The sequence below is a fragment of the Oncorhynchus tshawytscha genome, linkage group LG12, assembly GCF_018296145.1.
Source record: "Oncorhynchus tshawytscha isolate Ot180627B linkage group LG12, Otsh_v2.0, whole genome shotgun sequence".
Classification (NCBI taxonomy): domain Eukaryota; kingdom Metazoa; phylum Chordata; class Actinopteri; order Salmoniformes; family Salmonidae; genus Oncorhynchus; species Oncorhynchus tshawytscha.
The window spans coordinates 1900281-1917038 of record NC_056440.1 but is presented as its reverse complement, the minus strand read 5'-3'; the positions used below and the strand labels follow the sequence as shown (position 1 = coordinate 1917038).

At 43.0% G+C, this 16758-nt stretch overlaps 1 protein-coding gene across 1 annotated transcript in view; it reads left to right on the top strand.

Moving 5' to 3' along the window:
• Positions 1-16758, top strand: part of tmem8b (transmembrane protein 8B) — a 291112-nt gene that overhangs the window by 241034 nt on the left and 33320 nt on the right. Inside the window, exons 7-10 of the mRNA XM_042331174.1 lie at positions 8475-8571; positions 8824-8947; positions 11041-11183; positions 13925-14103. Of these exons, the coding sequence (XP_042187108.1) occupies positions 8475-8571; positions 8824-8947; positions 11041-11183; positions 13925-14103 (543 nt within the window). The remainder of the gene's footprint in view (positions 1-8474; positions 8572-8823; positions 8948-11040; positions 11184-13924; positions 14104-16758) is intronic.

Here is a 16758-nt window from a genome sequence, read left to right as displayed (position 1 = left end):
ACTCTACTCCAGCCACTTTAATCATGGGAATTGATGGGAAATGATGTAAATATATCACTAGCCACTTTAAACAATGCTACCTTATATAATGTTACTTACCCTACATTGTTCATCTCATATGCATACGTTGATACTGTCTATATATAGGTATAGATATAGATAGGTATATATATATATATAGGTATAGATATAGATAGGTATAGATAGGTATATAAATATAGGTATAGATATATAAATATATCTATACCTATAAATATAGGTATAGATATAGATAGGTATATATATATATATGTATAGATGCTGTCAGTTTGTTTCTCTTCCACTTTGTTGTGTCAGTTCTTTCCTCTAATCTTACCATAGTACTCTGCCTCTCCTCCTTCAGCCAGACCTGCTAAAAAGACATGCAGGGAGGACATCTTTATTATCATTTCCTTCCCAATATGCCCCCCTAGACACAACTATGACAAAACAACCAACAAAAATGGGTCACAACTCCTGCAGCTCTGTCACACGCTGTCTGTACATAGTCAATGGTAGGCTTCGAGGGGATTCCTATGGTAGGTACACTTATAACTCATCTCTTGGCAGCAGTACTGTAGACTTCATTATCACTGACCTCAAACCAGAGTCTCTCAGGGCGTTCACAGTCAGCCAACTGACACCCCTATCAGACCACAGCAAAATCACAATCTATTTGGACAGAGCAATACTCAACCATGAAGCATCGAAGACGAACAAATAGCACACTATTAAGAAATGCTATCGATGGAAGCAAGATACTGTAGGATCCTACCAAATAAAAAATTGGCTAACAACAAATCCAATCCTTCCTAGACAGCTTCCTGTACAAAATGTTGTCCTGCAATAGTGAAAGTGTAAATTTAGCAGTAGGAAGCATGAACAGTATATTTGACCTATCAGCTAACATATCAAATTTTAAATTCAAGCAGAAAAACCTAAGACAACTAATACAAATGAAAAATGTTTTGATGAAGAATGCAAAAACCTTAGAAAGAAATTAAACACAGAGATCAAGAAAACCTTAGCTTGCTACTTCACTATGGTGAATCACTAAAACAATACAGAAATACACTAGGGGAAAAGAAAGAACAGCACATCAGAAAACAGCTCAAAGTAATTGAAGAATCCATAGACTCTAACCACTTCTGGGAAAATTGGAAAACACTAAACAAACAGCAACACGAAGAATTATCTATCCAAAATGGAGATGTATGGATAAACCACTTCTCCAATATGTTTGGCTCTATAACAAAGAACCAAGAACAAAAACATTTACATGATCATTTACTAATCTTAGAATCAACTAATAAGACTATCAGAACACACTGGATTCTCCAATCAGCTATTAAAGACTACCAGAACACACTGAATTCTCCAATCAGCTATTAAAGACTATCAGAACACACTGGATTCTACAATCAGCTATTAAAGACTACCAGAACACACTGAATTCTCCAATCAGCTATTAAAGACTATCAGAACACACTGGATTCTCCAATCAGCTATTAAAGACTATCAGAACACACTGGATTCTCCAATCAGCTATTAAAGACTATCAGAACACACTGGATTCTCCAATCAGCTATTAAAGACTACCAGAACACACTGAATTCTCCAATCAGCTATTAAAGACTATCAGAACACACTGGATTCTCCAATCAGCTATTAAAGACTACCAGAACCCACTGAATTCTCCAATCAGCTATTAAAGACTATCAGAACACACTGGATTCTCCAATCAGCTATTAAAGACTATCAGAACACACTGGATTCTCCAATCAGCTATTAAAGACTACCAGAACCCACTGAATTCTCCAATCAGCTATTAAAAGACTACCAGAACCCACTGAATTCTCCAATCAGCTATTAAAAGACTACCAGAACCCACTGAATTCTCCAATCAGCTATTAAAAGACTACCAGAACCCACTGAATTCTCCAATCAGCTATTAAAAGACTACCAGAACCCACTGGATTCTCCAATCAGCTATTAAAAGACTATCAGAACACACTGGATTCTCCAATCAGCTATTAAAGACTACCAGAACCCACTGAATTCTCCAATCAGCTATTAAAAGACTACCAGAACCCACTGAATTCTCCAATCAGCTATTAAAAGACTACCAGAACCCACTGAATTCTCCAATCAGCTATTAAAAGACTATCAGAACACACTGGATTCTCCAATCAGCTATTAAAGACTACCAGAACCCACTGAATTCTCCAATCAGCTATTAAAAGACTACCAGAACCCACTAAATTCTCCAATCAGCTATTAAAAGACTACCAGAACCCACTGGATTCTCCAATCAGCTATTAAAGCCTACCAGAACCCACTGGATTCTCCAATCAGCTATTAAAGATACCAAACCCACTGGATTCTCCAATTACATTGGATGAACTACAAGACAAAATACAAACCCTCCAACCCAAAAAATGCCTGTGGTGTTGATGGTATACTAAACAAAATGATAAAATATACAGACTACTAATGGGTTTCAAAAAAGATTTTGCCTCAATTTGTTATGAGGGTCTGCTATACAAATTGATGGAAAGCTGTGTTGGAGGAAAAACACTTGACATTATCAAATCCATGTACACAAAGAACAAGTGTGTAGTTAAAATTGGCAATAAAAACACGTTTCTTTCTTCATGGCCGTGGGGTGAGACAGGGATGCACCTTGAGCCCCACCCTCTTCAACACATACAGTGCCTTCAGATGGTATTCATACCATTTGACTTTTACCACATGTTGTTGTTACAAAGTGGGATAAAAAAAGTTATTTGTCCATTTTTGTCAATGATCTACACAATATACAAATGATCTACACAAAAATAAATCTAACATTGGAAGAAAAAAAACATTAGGAAAAATTAAACACAAATATATATTGATTACATACTGTATGTGTGACTTCGGAGCAGTCTCTAAGTATTCACACCCCTGAATACAATCACCTTTGTCACAGATTACAGCTGTGAGTCTTTCTGGGTAAGTCTCTATGAGCTTTGCACACCTGGATTGTACAATATTTGCACATTATTATTTAAACAATTCTTTAAACTCTGTCAAGTTGGTTGTTGATCATTGCTCATTGCTAGACAGCCATTTTCAATTATTGACATTGAACTTCATGGTGATTTAAGTCAAAGCTCTTGAGTGGCACAGCGGTCTAAGGTGCTGCATCTCAGTGCAAGAGGCATCCCTACAGTCCCTGGTTCGATTCCAGGCTGTATCACATCCAGCTGTGATTGTGAGTCCCAAAGAGCGGTGCACAATAGGCCCAGCGTCATCCCGGTTTGGCTGGGGTCATTGTAAATAAGAATTTGTTCTTAACTGACTTGCCTAGTTAAATAAATAAAAAAGCAGTAACTAGGCCTCTCAGGAACATTTAATGTCATCTTAGTAAGCAATTTTAGTGTGTATTTGGTCTTGTGTTTTAGGTTGTTGTCCTATTGAAAGTTGAATTTATCTGCCAGTGTCTGTTGAAAATCAGACTGAACCAGGTTTTCCTCTAGGATTTTGCCTGTGCTTAGCTCTATCTCATTTATTTGTATCATTAAAAAAACTCCCTAGTCCTTGCCGATGACAAGCACACACATAACATGATGCAGCCACCACCATGCTTGAAAATATGAAGAGTGGTACCCAGTGATGTGTTGTGTTGGATTTGCCCAAAACACTTTGTATTCAGGACATATAGTTAATTTCTTTGCCACATTTTTTTGCAGTTTTACTTTAGTGCCTTATTGCAAACAGGATGCATTTTTTTTAAAGTTTTCTGTACATACTTCCTTTTTTTACTCTGTCCATTAGGTTAGTATTGTGAAGTAACTACAATGCTGTTGATCCATCCTCAGTGTTCTCCTATCACAGCCATTAAACTCTGTTTTAAAGTCACCATTGGTCTCATGGGGAAATCCCTGAGCGGTTTCCTTCTTCTCCGGCAACTGAGTTAGTAAGGACGCCTGTATCTTTGTAGTGACTGGGTGTATTGATACACTGAGTTAGGAAGGACGCCTGTATCTTTGTAGTGACTGGGTGTATTGATACACTGAGTTAGGAAGGACGCCTGTATCTTTGTAGTGACTGGGTGTATTGATACACTGAGTTTGGAAGGACGCCTGTATCTTTGTTGTGACTGGGTGTATTGATACACTGAGTTAGGAAGGATGCCTGTATCTTTGTAGTGACTGGGTGTATTGATACACCATCCAAAGTGTAACTAATTACTTCACCATGCTCAAAGGGATATTCAGTGTCTTAGGTGGCATTGTTAAAGCTCCCTGATCTTTGTCGTTGAATTTGTGTTTGAAATTCACTGCTCGACTAAAGGCCCTTAATGATAATTGTTTGGTACAGAAAGGAGGTAGTCATTCACAAATCATGTTAAACACTATTATTGCACACACAGTCCATGCAACTTATTATGTGACATGTTTAAACAAATTATTACTCCTGAACGTATTTAGGCTTGTCGTAATTAAGGGGTTGAAAAAGCCATTTCAGCTTTTAATTTGTCATTCATTTGTAAACATTTTGAAAAACACAATTCCATTTTGACATTATGGGGTATTTTGTGTAGGACAGTGACACAAAATCTATATTTAATCATTTAAACAAAATTTGGAAAAAGTCAAGTGATGTGAATACTTTCTGTATTTCAGCAAATTGGTGAATAGTCTGTAGAATAGTCACTAGAATAGTCTGTAGAATAGTCACTAGAATAGTCACCAGAATAGTCTGTAGAATAGTCACTAGAATAGTCTGTAGAATAGTCACTAGAATAGTCTATAGAATAGTCTCTAGAATAGTCTGTAGAACAGTCTGTAGAATAGTCTCTAGAATAGTCTGTAGAATAGTCTGTAGAATAGTCTGTAGAATAGTCTGTAGAATAGTCTGTAGAATAGTCACTAGAATAGTCACTAGAATAGTCTGTGGAATAGTCTGTAGAATAGTCACTAGAATAGTCACTAGAATAGTCACCAGAATAGTCACTAGAATGGTCACTAGAGTAGTATGTACAATAGTCACTAGAATAGTCTGTAGAATAGTCACTAGAATAGTCTGTAGAATAGTCTCTAGAATAGTCTGTAGAATAGTCACTAGAATAGTCTGTAGAATAGTCTCTAGAATAGTCTGTAGAATAGTCTGTAGAACAGTCTGTAGAATAGTCACTAGAATAGTCACTAGAGTAGTCTGTAGAATAGTCTGTAGAATAGTCACTAAAATAGTCACTAGAATAGTCTGTAGAATAGTCACTAGAATAGTCACTAGAATAGTCACTAGAGTATTCTGTAGAATAGTCTGTAGAATAGTCTGTAGAATAGTCACTAGAATAGTCACTAGAGTAGTCACTAGAATAATCACTAGAATAGTCTGTAGAATAGTCACTAGAATAGTCACTAGAATAGTCTGTAGTATAGTCACTAGAATAGTCTGTAGAATAGTCACTATAATAGTCTCTAGAAATGTCTGTAGAATAGTCTGTAGAATAGTCACTAGAATAGTCACTAGAATAGTCACCAGAATAGTCACTAGAATGGTCACTAGAGTAGTCTGTAGAATAGTCACTAGAATAGTCTGTACAATAGTCACTAGAATAGTCTGTAGAGTAGTCACTAGAATAGTCACTAGAATAGTCACTAGAGTAGTCTGTAGAATAGTCACTAGAATAGTCACTAGAATAGTCACTAGAATAGTCTGTAGAATAGTCACTAGAATAGTCTCTGGAACGGATCCCTCCGGAACGTTCATTACACACACCTGTCCCCTGTTCCCACTGATTAGTACTGGTAGAAGTGTGGCCCTTGGTTTCCACTGGGCTGTCCATTATTGTTACAATGTCCGTTGGTGCGTGAGTACCTGAGCAGTGTGTTTGGGCTTTGGTGCCCTTGTGGATTGCGCAGATGATTACAGGTCTTGTCCAGTGTGATGATCATTGTGCGCGTGTTATTTATTTGAGGTATTCCTCGCTTTTTGCTTGGGTTTCAACCCTGTGTTTTTGCTACGTGTTTGTTTGGTCTTCGTCCCAATGCCTTTACACGGCAGGCTGTAATTTGGGTTTAATAAAAAATCCTATTACGCATTCCTGCGCCTGTCTCCCGACCCTTCATGCCAACGTGACACAGGGGCAGAGGGAAAACATACATTTAATCTATGCACTTAAATAGCGAATGGAGGACAGTTTTCCCATAGTTAATTTTCATGCCAGCTAGGTAGGATATACTCCTGTTGTAAAGAGAAGCAGAACTTGGAGATGAGTGGCCGACGGTGTGGCAGTAATATGGTCACCGTAACAGCCCCAATCACAGCAACAAGATTTGCGGCCCGTTGCCATGAGCAACCAGTGGAGAACAAACACCATTTCTAAATTCAACCTAAATTTATCTGTTTAATTATATTCCCCACTATTCATAATACAACTATTTGCACATTGCTAAAACACTGAAAGATCTTTATCTTTTTAAAAACCTTTTTGAGTGTAATGTTTACTGTTAATTTCTATACAGTAACAAGCCATGATGAAGGATTGGTCTCCAACAGGGATTATACAGTAACAAGCCATGATGAAGGATTGGTCTCCTACAGGGATTATACAGTAACAAGCCATGATGAAGGATTGGTCTCCTACAGGGATTATACAGTAACAAGCCATGATGAAGGATTGGTCTCCTACAGGGATTATACAGTAACAAGCCATAATGGAGGATTGGTCTCCTACAGGGATTATACAGTAACAAGCCATAATGGAGGATTGGTCTCCAACAGGGATTATACAGTAACAAGCCATGATGAAGGATTGGTCTCCTACAGGGATTATACAGTAACAAGCCATGATGAAGGATTGGTCTCCAACAGGGATTATACAGTAACAAGCCATGATGGAGGATTGGTCTCCTACAGGGATTATACAGTAACAAGCCATAATGGAGGATTGGTCTCCTACAGGGATTATACAGTAACAAGCCATGATGGAGGATTGGTCTCCTACAGGGATTATACAGTAACAAGCCATAATGGAGGATTGGTCTCCTACAGGGATTATACAGTAACAAGCCACGATGGAGGATTGGTCTCCTACAGGGATTATACAGTAACAAGCCATGATGGAGGATTGGTCTCCTACAGGGATTATACAGTAACAAGCCATGATGGATGATTGGTCTCCTACAGGGATTATACAGTAACAAGCCATGATGGATGATTGGTCTCCTACAGGGATTATACAGTAACAAGCCATGATGGAGGATTGGTCTCCTACAGGGATTATACAGTAACAAGCCATGATGGAGGATTGGTCTCCAACAGGGATTATAGAGTAACAAGCCATGATGGAGGATTGGTCTCCTCCAGGGATTATACAGTAACACGCCATGATGGAGGATTGGTCTCCTACAGGGATTATACAGTAACAAGCCATGATGGAAGATTGGTCTCCTCCAGGGATCAGTCTCAACCTCCAGTGTCTCAACTCCATTTCTCCTCCCAGGACTGTAGTGTCTCAACTCCATTTCTCCTCCCAGGACTGTAGTGTCTCAACTCCATTTCTCCTCCCAGGACTGTAGTGTCTCAACTCCATTTCTCCTCCCAGGACTGTAGTGTCTCAACTCCATTTCTCCTCCCAGGACTGTAGTGTCTCAACTCCATTTCTCCTCCCAGCTCTGTAGTGTCTCAACTCCATTTCTCCTCCCAGGACTGTAGTGTCTCAACTCCATTTCTCCTCCCAGGACTGTAGTGTCTCAACTCCATTTCTCCTCCCAGCTCTGTAGTGTCTCAACTCCATTTCTCCTCCAAGGACTGTAGTGTCTCAACTCCATTTCTCCTCCCAGGACTGTAGTGTCTCAACTCCATTTCTCCTCCCAGCTCTGTAGTGTCTCAACTCCATTTCTCCTCCCAGCTCTGTAGTGTCTCAACTCCATTTCTCCTCCCAGGACTGTAGTGTCTCAACTCCATTTCTCCTCCCAGCTCTGTAGTGTCTCAACTCCATTTCTCCTCCCAGCTCTGTAGTGTCTCAACTCCATTTCTCCTCCCAGGACTGTAGTGTCTCAACTCCATTTCTCCTCCCAGCTCTGTAGTGTCTCAACTCCATTTCTCCTCCCAGCTCTGTAGTGTCTCAACTCCATTTCTCCTCCCAGCTCTGTAGTGTCTCAACTCCATTTCTCCTCCCAGCTCTGTAGTGTCTCAACTCCATTTCTCCTCCCAGGACTGTAGTGTCTCAACTCCATTTCTCCTCCCAGCTCTGTAGTGTCTCAACTCCATTTCTCCTCCCAGGACTGTAGTGTCTCAACTCCATTTCTCCTCCCAGCTCTGTAGTGTCTCAACTCCATTTCTCCTCCCAGGACTGTAGTGTCTCAACTCCATTTCTCCTCCCAGCTCTGTAGTGTCTCAACTCCATTTCTCCTCCCAGCTCTGTAGTGTTGTCCTATCTAATGGAGGTGTTTCCCCTGCAGTCTTCGTTGAGAGGAGAGAACATCACAGTGTTTGGCTGCCTGAACCACGGCATGCCCCTGTCCCTGAAAGACAACTCCTCTGTCAAATGTGAATCAGGTAGGAGGAGCTGCTGCTTTGATAGAACATATTGCAGAGATAACAGATAACATCACTATAATCCAGGCGTTTATTCCCATAAAATCAGATAAATGATAAGAAACTAGCTTGTGATCAAATAAATCTCTCTCCCTCTCTCTCCCTCTCCCTCTTTCTCTCTTTCCCTCTCTCTGTCTCTCCCTCCCTCTCTCTGTCTCTCCCTCCCTCGCTCTGTCTCTCCCTCCCCCTCTCTGTCTCTGCCCCCCCCTCCAGATTCCGTATCAGGCTTCCTGTTGTCAGTAAACTCCAGCTCCAACATCACTAAGCTGAGGATCCCCTACCCCCAGACCGGCACCTGGTACCTCAGCCTGAGATCCCTCTGTGCCACCGAACATGGGTGAGATACCTGCTAATACCCTAACTGAGTATATGGGTGAGATACCTGCTAATACCCTAACTGAGTATATGGGTGAGATACCTGCTAATACCCTAACTGAGTATATGGGTGAGATACCTGCTGATCCCCTAACTGAGTATATGGGTGAGATACCTGCTGATACCCTGCTACTGTAGAAACGGTAACCCATATAGCTGCTACTGTAGATACAGTAACCCATATAGCTGCTACTGTAGATACGGCAACCCATATAGCTGCTACTGTAGATACAGTAACCCATATAGCTGCTACTGTAGATACGGTAACCCATATAGCTGCTACTGTAGATACGGTAACCCATATAGCTGCTACTGTAGATACAGTAACCCATATAGCTGCTACTGTAGATACGGTAACCCATATAGCTGCTACTGTAGATACGGTAACCCATATAGCTGCTACTGTAGATACGGCAACCCATATAGCTGCTACTGTAGATACGGTAACCCATATAGCTGCTACTGTAGATACGGTAACCCATATAGCTGCTACTGTAGATACAGTAACCCATATAGCTGCTACTGTAGATACAGTAACCCATATAGCTGCTACTGTAGATACAGTAACCCATATAGCTGCTACTGTAGATACGGTAATCCATTTGTCAATCATACAGCGAACCCATTTTACTCTTTTCTCTATGAAGGCATCATACCCACTCATGATTTATCACCCTCATGCTCCTCTCTCTTCCTCTCTCCTCTTCTCTCCTCCTCTCTCCTCCTCTCTCTTCCTCTCTCCTGCTCTTCTCTCCTCCTCTCTCCTCTTCTCTCCTCCTCTCTCCTCTTCTCTCCTCCTCTCTCCTCTTCTCTCCTCCTCTCTCCTCCTCTCTCCTGCTCTCTCCTGCTCCTCTCTCCTGCTCTCTTATTCTCTCTCCTCCTCTCCTCTTTTTATAGTTCTTCTGTTAGAAACATTTAAATGTGTCCAATGTCCACCAGTGTAAGGGGTTAAATACAAGCCAACCGATTGGTACACAGTATCAGGGGATGATGATAAGTCTATAAGCAGGCCGAAGTTGATTGGCTCAGGAATGTGGAGGAGGTAATTGGTGTTCATAATATATTGAAATTGAATCGCTGCAGGTGTGAGGAATTAACACATGAGTTGATTGGTTAGAAAACATTGCTGGGTCTTTCCTCCCTAGTTGACACTAAATGGAAATTGAAAAAATTATGAGAGATTGAAGACTACAATATAACTATTTGATATCTGTTGTTGTTCTCCAGGTTTTAGCCGTGTATCAGGGGACAGGTTATCAGGGGACAGGTTATCAGGGGACAGGTTATGAGGGGACAGGTTATCAGGGGACAGGTTATCAGGGGGCAGTGTATCAGGGGACAGGTTATCAGGGGACAGGTTATCAGGGGGCAGTGTATCAGGGGACAGGTTATCAGGAGACAGTGTATCAGGGGACAGTGTATCAGGGGGACAGTGTATCAGGGGGACAGGTTATCAGGAGACAGTGTATCAGGGGACAGTGTATCAGGGGGACAGTGTATCAGGGGGACAGTGTATCAGGGGGACAGTGTATCAGGGGGACAGTGTATCAGGGGACAGGTTATCAGGAGACAGTGTATCAGGGGACAGTGTATCAGGGGGACAGTGTATCAGGGGGACAGGTTATCAGGAGACAGTGTATCAGGGGACAGTGTATCAGGGGACAGGTTATCAGGGGACAGGTTATCAGGGGACAGGTTATCAGGGGACAGGTTATCAGGGGGACAGTGTATCAGGGGGACAGTGTATCAGGGGGACAGTGTATCAGGGGGACAGGTTATCAGGGGGACAGGTTATCAGGGGGACAGGTTGTCAGGGGGACAGGTTATCAGGGGGACAGTGTATCAGGGGGACAATGTATCAGGGGGACAGTGTATCAGGGGGACAGTGTGTACTCTAACATCTAAGCAGACTGAATTTGATTTGATTTGATTGCTGAGACAGTCGTCAACCTCTCCATAGCTGGGACTAAATGTAAAATGAACAAAAAGTCAATGAGACGAGACATCATATTTTTCCCATTTGATGTGTGTGTGATGTCAATGTTTGTTGTCCAGGTTTGAGCCATGTTCCAACATGACAGCGGAGGTGTACCTGCGCTCCTACCTGACCCCCTGCATCAATGACTGTGGGACCTACGGACAGTGCAAACTGCTACGCACTAACAACTATCTGTACGCTGCCTGCGAGTGCAAAGCAGGTGACTAAGGTTCAAATCAAAGTTGATTGGTCGGGCACATATTTGGAGATGTTATCGCAGGTGCAGCAACACGCTTCTGTTGTTACTCCAACAGCACAGCTATTATAGCCCATTTACTATTATAGAAATGCATTGAGTAACACGTTCATGAGTAAAAGAAATGTCACAAGGAATATGGTTCTGAAGTGTTTGTCCTATATCTAGGAGATATAGTGCCTTCGGAAGGTATTCAGACCCTTTGACTTTTTCCACATTTTGTTACGTTACAGCCTTATTCTAAAATGGATTAAATCGTTTTTCCCCCCTTCTGAAATATCACATTTACAAAAGTATTCAGACCTTTTACTCAGTACTTTGTCGAAGCAACTTTGGCTGCGATTACAGCCTCGAGTCTTCTTGGGTATGACGCTACAAGCTTGGCACACCTGTATTTGGGGAGTTTCTCCCATTCTTCTCTGCAGATCCTCTCAAGGTCTGTCAGGTTGAATGGGGAGCATTGCTGCACAGATATTTTCAGGTCTCTCCAAAGATGTTCAATCAGGTTCAAGGCCATGGTCTGGCTGGGCCAGTCAAGGACATTCAGAGACTTGACCCGAAGCCACTCCTGCGTTGTCTTGGCTGTGTGCTTAGGGTCGTTGTCCAGTTGGTTGGTGAACCTTCACCCCAGTCTGAGGTCCTGAGCTCTAACCACTAGGCTACCTGCTGCCCATATGATGGGCCGTCCCCAGGTGTACATGTAGGTAGGAGTAAAGTGACTATGTGCGGGGGGGGGGGTCAATGTAAATAGTCTGAGTAGCCATTTGATTAATTGTTCAGCAGTCTTGTGTCTTGGGGGCAGAAGCTGTTCAGGAGCCTTTTGGACTACCCTGCCACCCCAAGGTGGGTCTTTACCTAGCAAAGACTTATAGATGTCCTGGAGCCAGTAGGTTTGTGCGACAAATATGAAGCGAGGGCCAGCCAACGAGAGCATACAGGTCGCAGTGGTGGGTAGTATATGGGGCTTTGGTGACAAAACAGAATGGTGTCGTCTGCGTAGAGGTGGATCAGGGAATCACCAGCAGCAAGAGCGACATCGTTGATGGATACAGAGAAAAGACCCAGCCAGATAATTGAACCCTGTGGCACCCCCATAGAGACTGCCAGAGGTCAGGACAACAGGCCCTCAGATTTGAGACACTGAACTCTATCTGAGAAGTAGTTGGTGAACCAGGCGAGGCAGTCATTTGAGAAACCAAGGCTGTCGAGTCTGCTGATAAGAATGTGGTGATTGACAGAGTCGAAAGCCTTGGCCAGGTCGATGAATACAGCTGCACAGTAAAGTCTCTTATCGATGGTGGTTATGATATCGTTTAGGACCTTGAGCGTGGCTGAGGTGCACCCATGACCAGCTCGGAAACCAAATTGCATAGCGGAGAAGGTATGGTGGGATTCGAAATGGACAGTGATCTGCTTGTTAACTTGGCTTTCAAAGACCTTAGAAATGCAGTGTTGGATAGATATAGGTCCGTAACAGTTTGGGTCTAGTGTCTCCCCCTTTGAAGAGGGGGATGACCGCGGCAGCTGTCCAATCTTTGAGGATCTCAGACGATACGAAAGAGAGGTTGAACGGCTAGCAATAGGGGTTGCAACAATTGCGGCAGATAAATTTAGAAAGAGAGGGTCCAGATTGTCTAGCCCAGCTGATTTGTAGGGGTTCAGATTTTGCAGCTCTTTCAGAACATCAACTGTCTGGATTTGGGTGAAGGAGAAATGGGAGAGAATTGGGCAAGGGGGTGCAGTGCTGTTGACCGGCGTAGGGGTATCCAGGTGGAAGCATGGCCAGCCATAGAAAAATGCTTATTGAAATTCTCAATTATCATGGATTTATCAATGGTGACAGTGTTTCCTAGCCTCAGTGCAGTGGGCAGCTGGGAGGAGGTGTTCTCATTCTCCATGGACTTTACAGTGTCCTTTTTGGAAATTTGTGCTACAGAATGCAGATTTCTGTTTGAAAAATCTAGCCTTTGCTTTCCTAACTGCCAGTATATATTGGTTCCTAACTTCCCTGAAAAGTTGCATATCGTGGGGGCTATTCGATGCACACCAAACTAGGAGGCACACACAGGTTCCACTGGCTCCAAAATGGGCTTACAGAAGCCACCTTTTCCCCTAATACCTGAGAGGCCTGAACTGTCAGAGCCACATGAGGCCTGAACTGTCAGAGCCCCATATAAGGAACCTGAACCTGCTGCAACTTGGCTTTGCACACTGACATGCTGCTACTGCAGCCCAAGTCCATAGACCCCATGGTTCCAAGAACAATAATTACCTTATGAGCCTGAAATGTCAGAACTCATACAAGGAACCGCCAAAACAACAAGTCCAAAATGACAGAACTCATACAAGGAACCGCCAAAACAACAAGTCCAAAATGACAGAACTCATACAAGGAACCGCCAAAACAACAAGTCCAAAATGACAGAACTCATACAAGGAACCGCCAAAACAACAAGTCCAAAATGACAGAACTCATACAAGGAACCGCCAAAACAACAAGTCCAAAATGACAGAACTCATACAAGGAACCGCCAAAACAACAAGTCCAAAATGACAGAACTCATGCCGTGACTCAATTCAAAAATCAGAATCTGACCCCAACCTTGTACTGTACTATTCTACCCTGGTTAGTTAGCATACTTTTCTTGTAAACATGTGTGTGTATCTGTGTCTACGTTAACCTGTCTCTCCTGTCTGTGGTCCAGGCTGGGACGGCTGGGGCTGTACAGACCCCTCGGAGGCGTATTCCTATAGTTTCCAGCTCCTGTCCACCTTGCTGCTCTGCCTCAGTAACCTGATGTTCGTTCCTCCTGTGGTGATCGCTGTCCGCGGCCACTACCTTCTGGAGGCCTCTGTATACATCTTCACCATGTTCTTTTCCACTGTGAGTTATACACACACACTCATACACACTCATACACACTCATACACACTCATACACACACTCACATACTCACACTCACACACACACTCATACACACTCATACACACTCATACACACACTCACATACTCACACTCATACACACTCACACACACTCATACACACTCATACACACTCATACACACACTCACATACTCACACTCATACACACTCATACACACTCATACACACTCATACACACACTCACATACTCACACTCATACACACTCATACACACTCATACACACACTCACATACTCACACTCATACACACTCATACACACTCATACACACACTCACATACTCACACTCATACACACTCATACACACTCACATACTCACACTCACATACTCACACTCATACACACTCATACACACACACCCCACCCCCACCACACACACTCACATACTCACACTCATACACACTCATACACACTCACATACTCACACTCATACACACTCATACACACACACCCCACCCCCACCACACACACTCACATACTCACACTCATACACACTCATACACACTCACATACTCACACTCATACACACTCATACACACTCACATACTCACACTCACACACACTCACATACTCATACTCACACACACTCATACACACACTCTCTCTCTCAGCCCCCACCACACACACTCACATACTCACACTCATACACACCCCCCCACACACACTCACATACTCACACTCATACACACTCATACACACTCATACACACTCACATACTCACACTCATACACACTCATACACACTCACATACTCACACTCATACACACTCATACACACTCACATACTCACACTCATACACACTCACATACTCACACTACATACACACTCATACACACTCACATACTCACACTCATACACACTCATACACACTCACATACTCACACTCACACACACTCACATACTCACACTCGCACACACTCATACACACACTCTCTCTCTCACCCCCCACCACACACACTCACATACTCACACTCATACACACTCATACACACACACCCCCCCACCACACACACTCACATACTCACACTCATACACACACTCACATACTCACACTCATACACACTCATACACACTCATACACACAGACTCCCATACTCACACTCATACACACTCATACACACTCATACACACACTCTCTCTCTCACCCCCCACCACACACACTCACATACTCACACTCATACACACTCATACACACACACACCCCCACCACACACACTCACATACTCACACTCATACACACTCAGACACACACTCACATACTCACACTCATACACACTCATACACACACTCACATACTCACACTCATACACACTCATACACACACTCTCATACTCACACCCACCACACACACTCACATACTCACACTCACACTCACATACACACACTCATCTCACACCCCCCACACACACTCAAATACTCACACTCATACACACTCATACACACTCATACACACACTCACATACCCCCCCCACCACACACACTCACATACTCACACTCATACACTCATACACACACTCTCTCTCTCACCCCCACCACACACACTCACATACTCACACTCATACACACACAAATACTCAAATACACACTCATACACACACTCAAATACACACTCATACACACTCATACACACTCATACACACACTCACATACTCACCCCCCACCACACACACTCACATACTCACACTCATACACACTCATACACACACTCTCTCTCTCACCCCCACCACACACACTCACATACTCACACTCATACACACTCATACACACACTCAAATACCACAAACACTCACATACTCACACTCATACACACTCATACACACACTCAAATACTCATACACTCATACACACTCATACACACTCATACACACACATACACACACTCACATACCACACTCATACACACACTCAAATACTCACACTCATACACACTCATACACACTCATACACACACTCTCTCTCACCCCCCCACCACACACACTCACATACTCACACTCATACACACTCATACACACACTCTCTCTCTCACCCCCCACACACACACTCACATACTCACACTCATACACACTCATACACACACTCACATCTCTCACCACCACACACTCACATACTCACACTCATACACACTCATACACACTCATCTCTCACACACACACACTCACATACTCACACACACTCATACACACACTCACATACTCATACTCATACACACTCACATACTCACACTCATACACACTCATACACACACTCTCTCTCACCCCCCCCCCACCACACACACTCACATACTCACACTCATACACTCATACACACACTCTCTCTCTCCCTCACCCACACTCACATACTCACACTCATACACACACTCAAATACTCACACTCATACACACTCATACACACTCATACACACACTCACATACTCACCCCCCCACACACACTCACATACTCACACTCATACACTCATACACACACTCTCTCTCTCACCCCCCACCACACACACTCACATACTCACACTCATACACACACTCAAATACTCACACTCATACACACTCATACACACTCATACACACACTCAAATACTCACACTCATACACACTCATACAC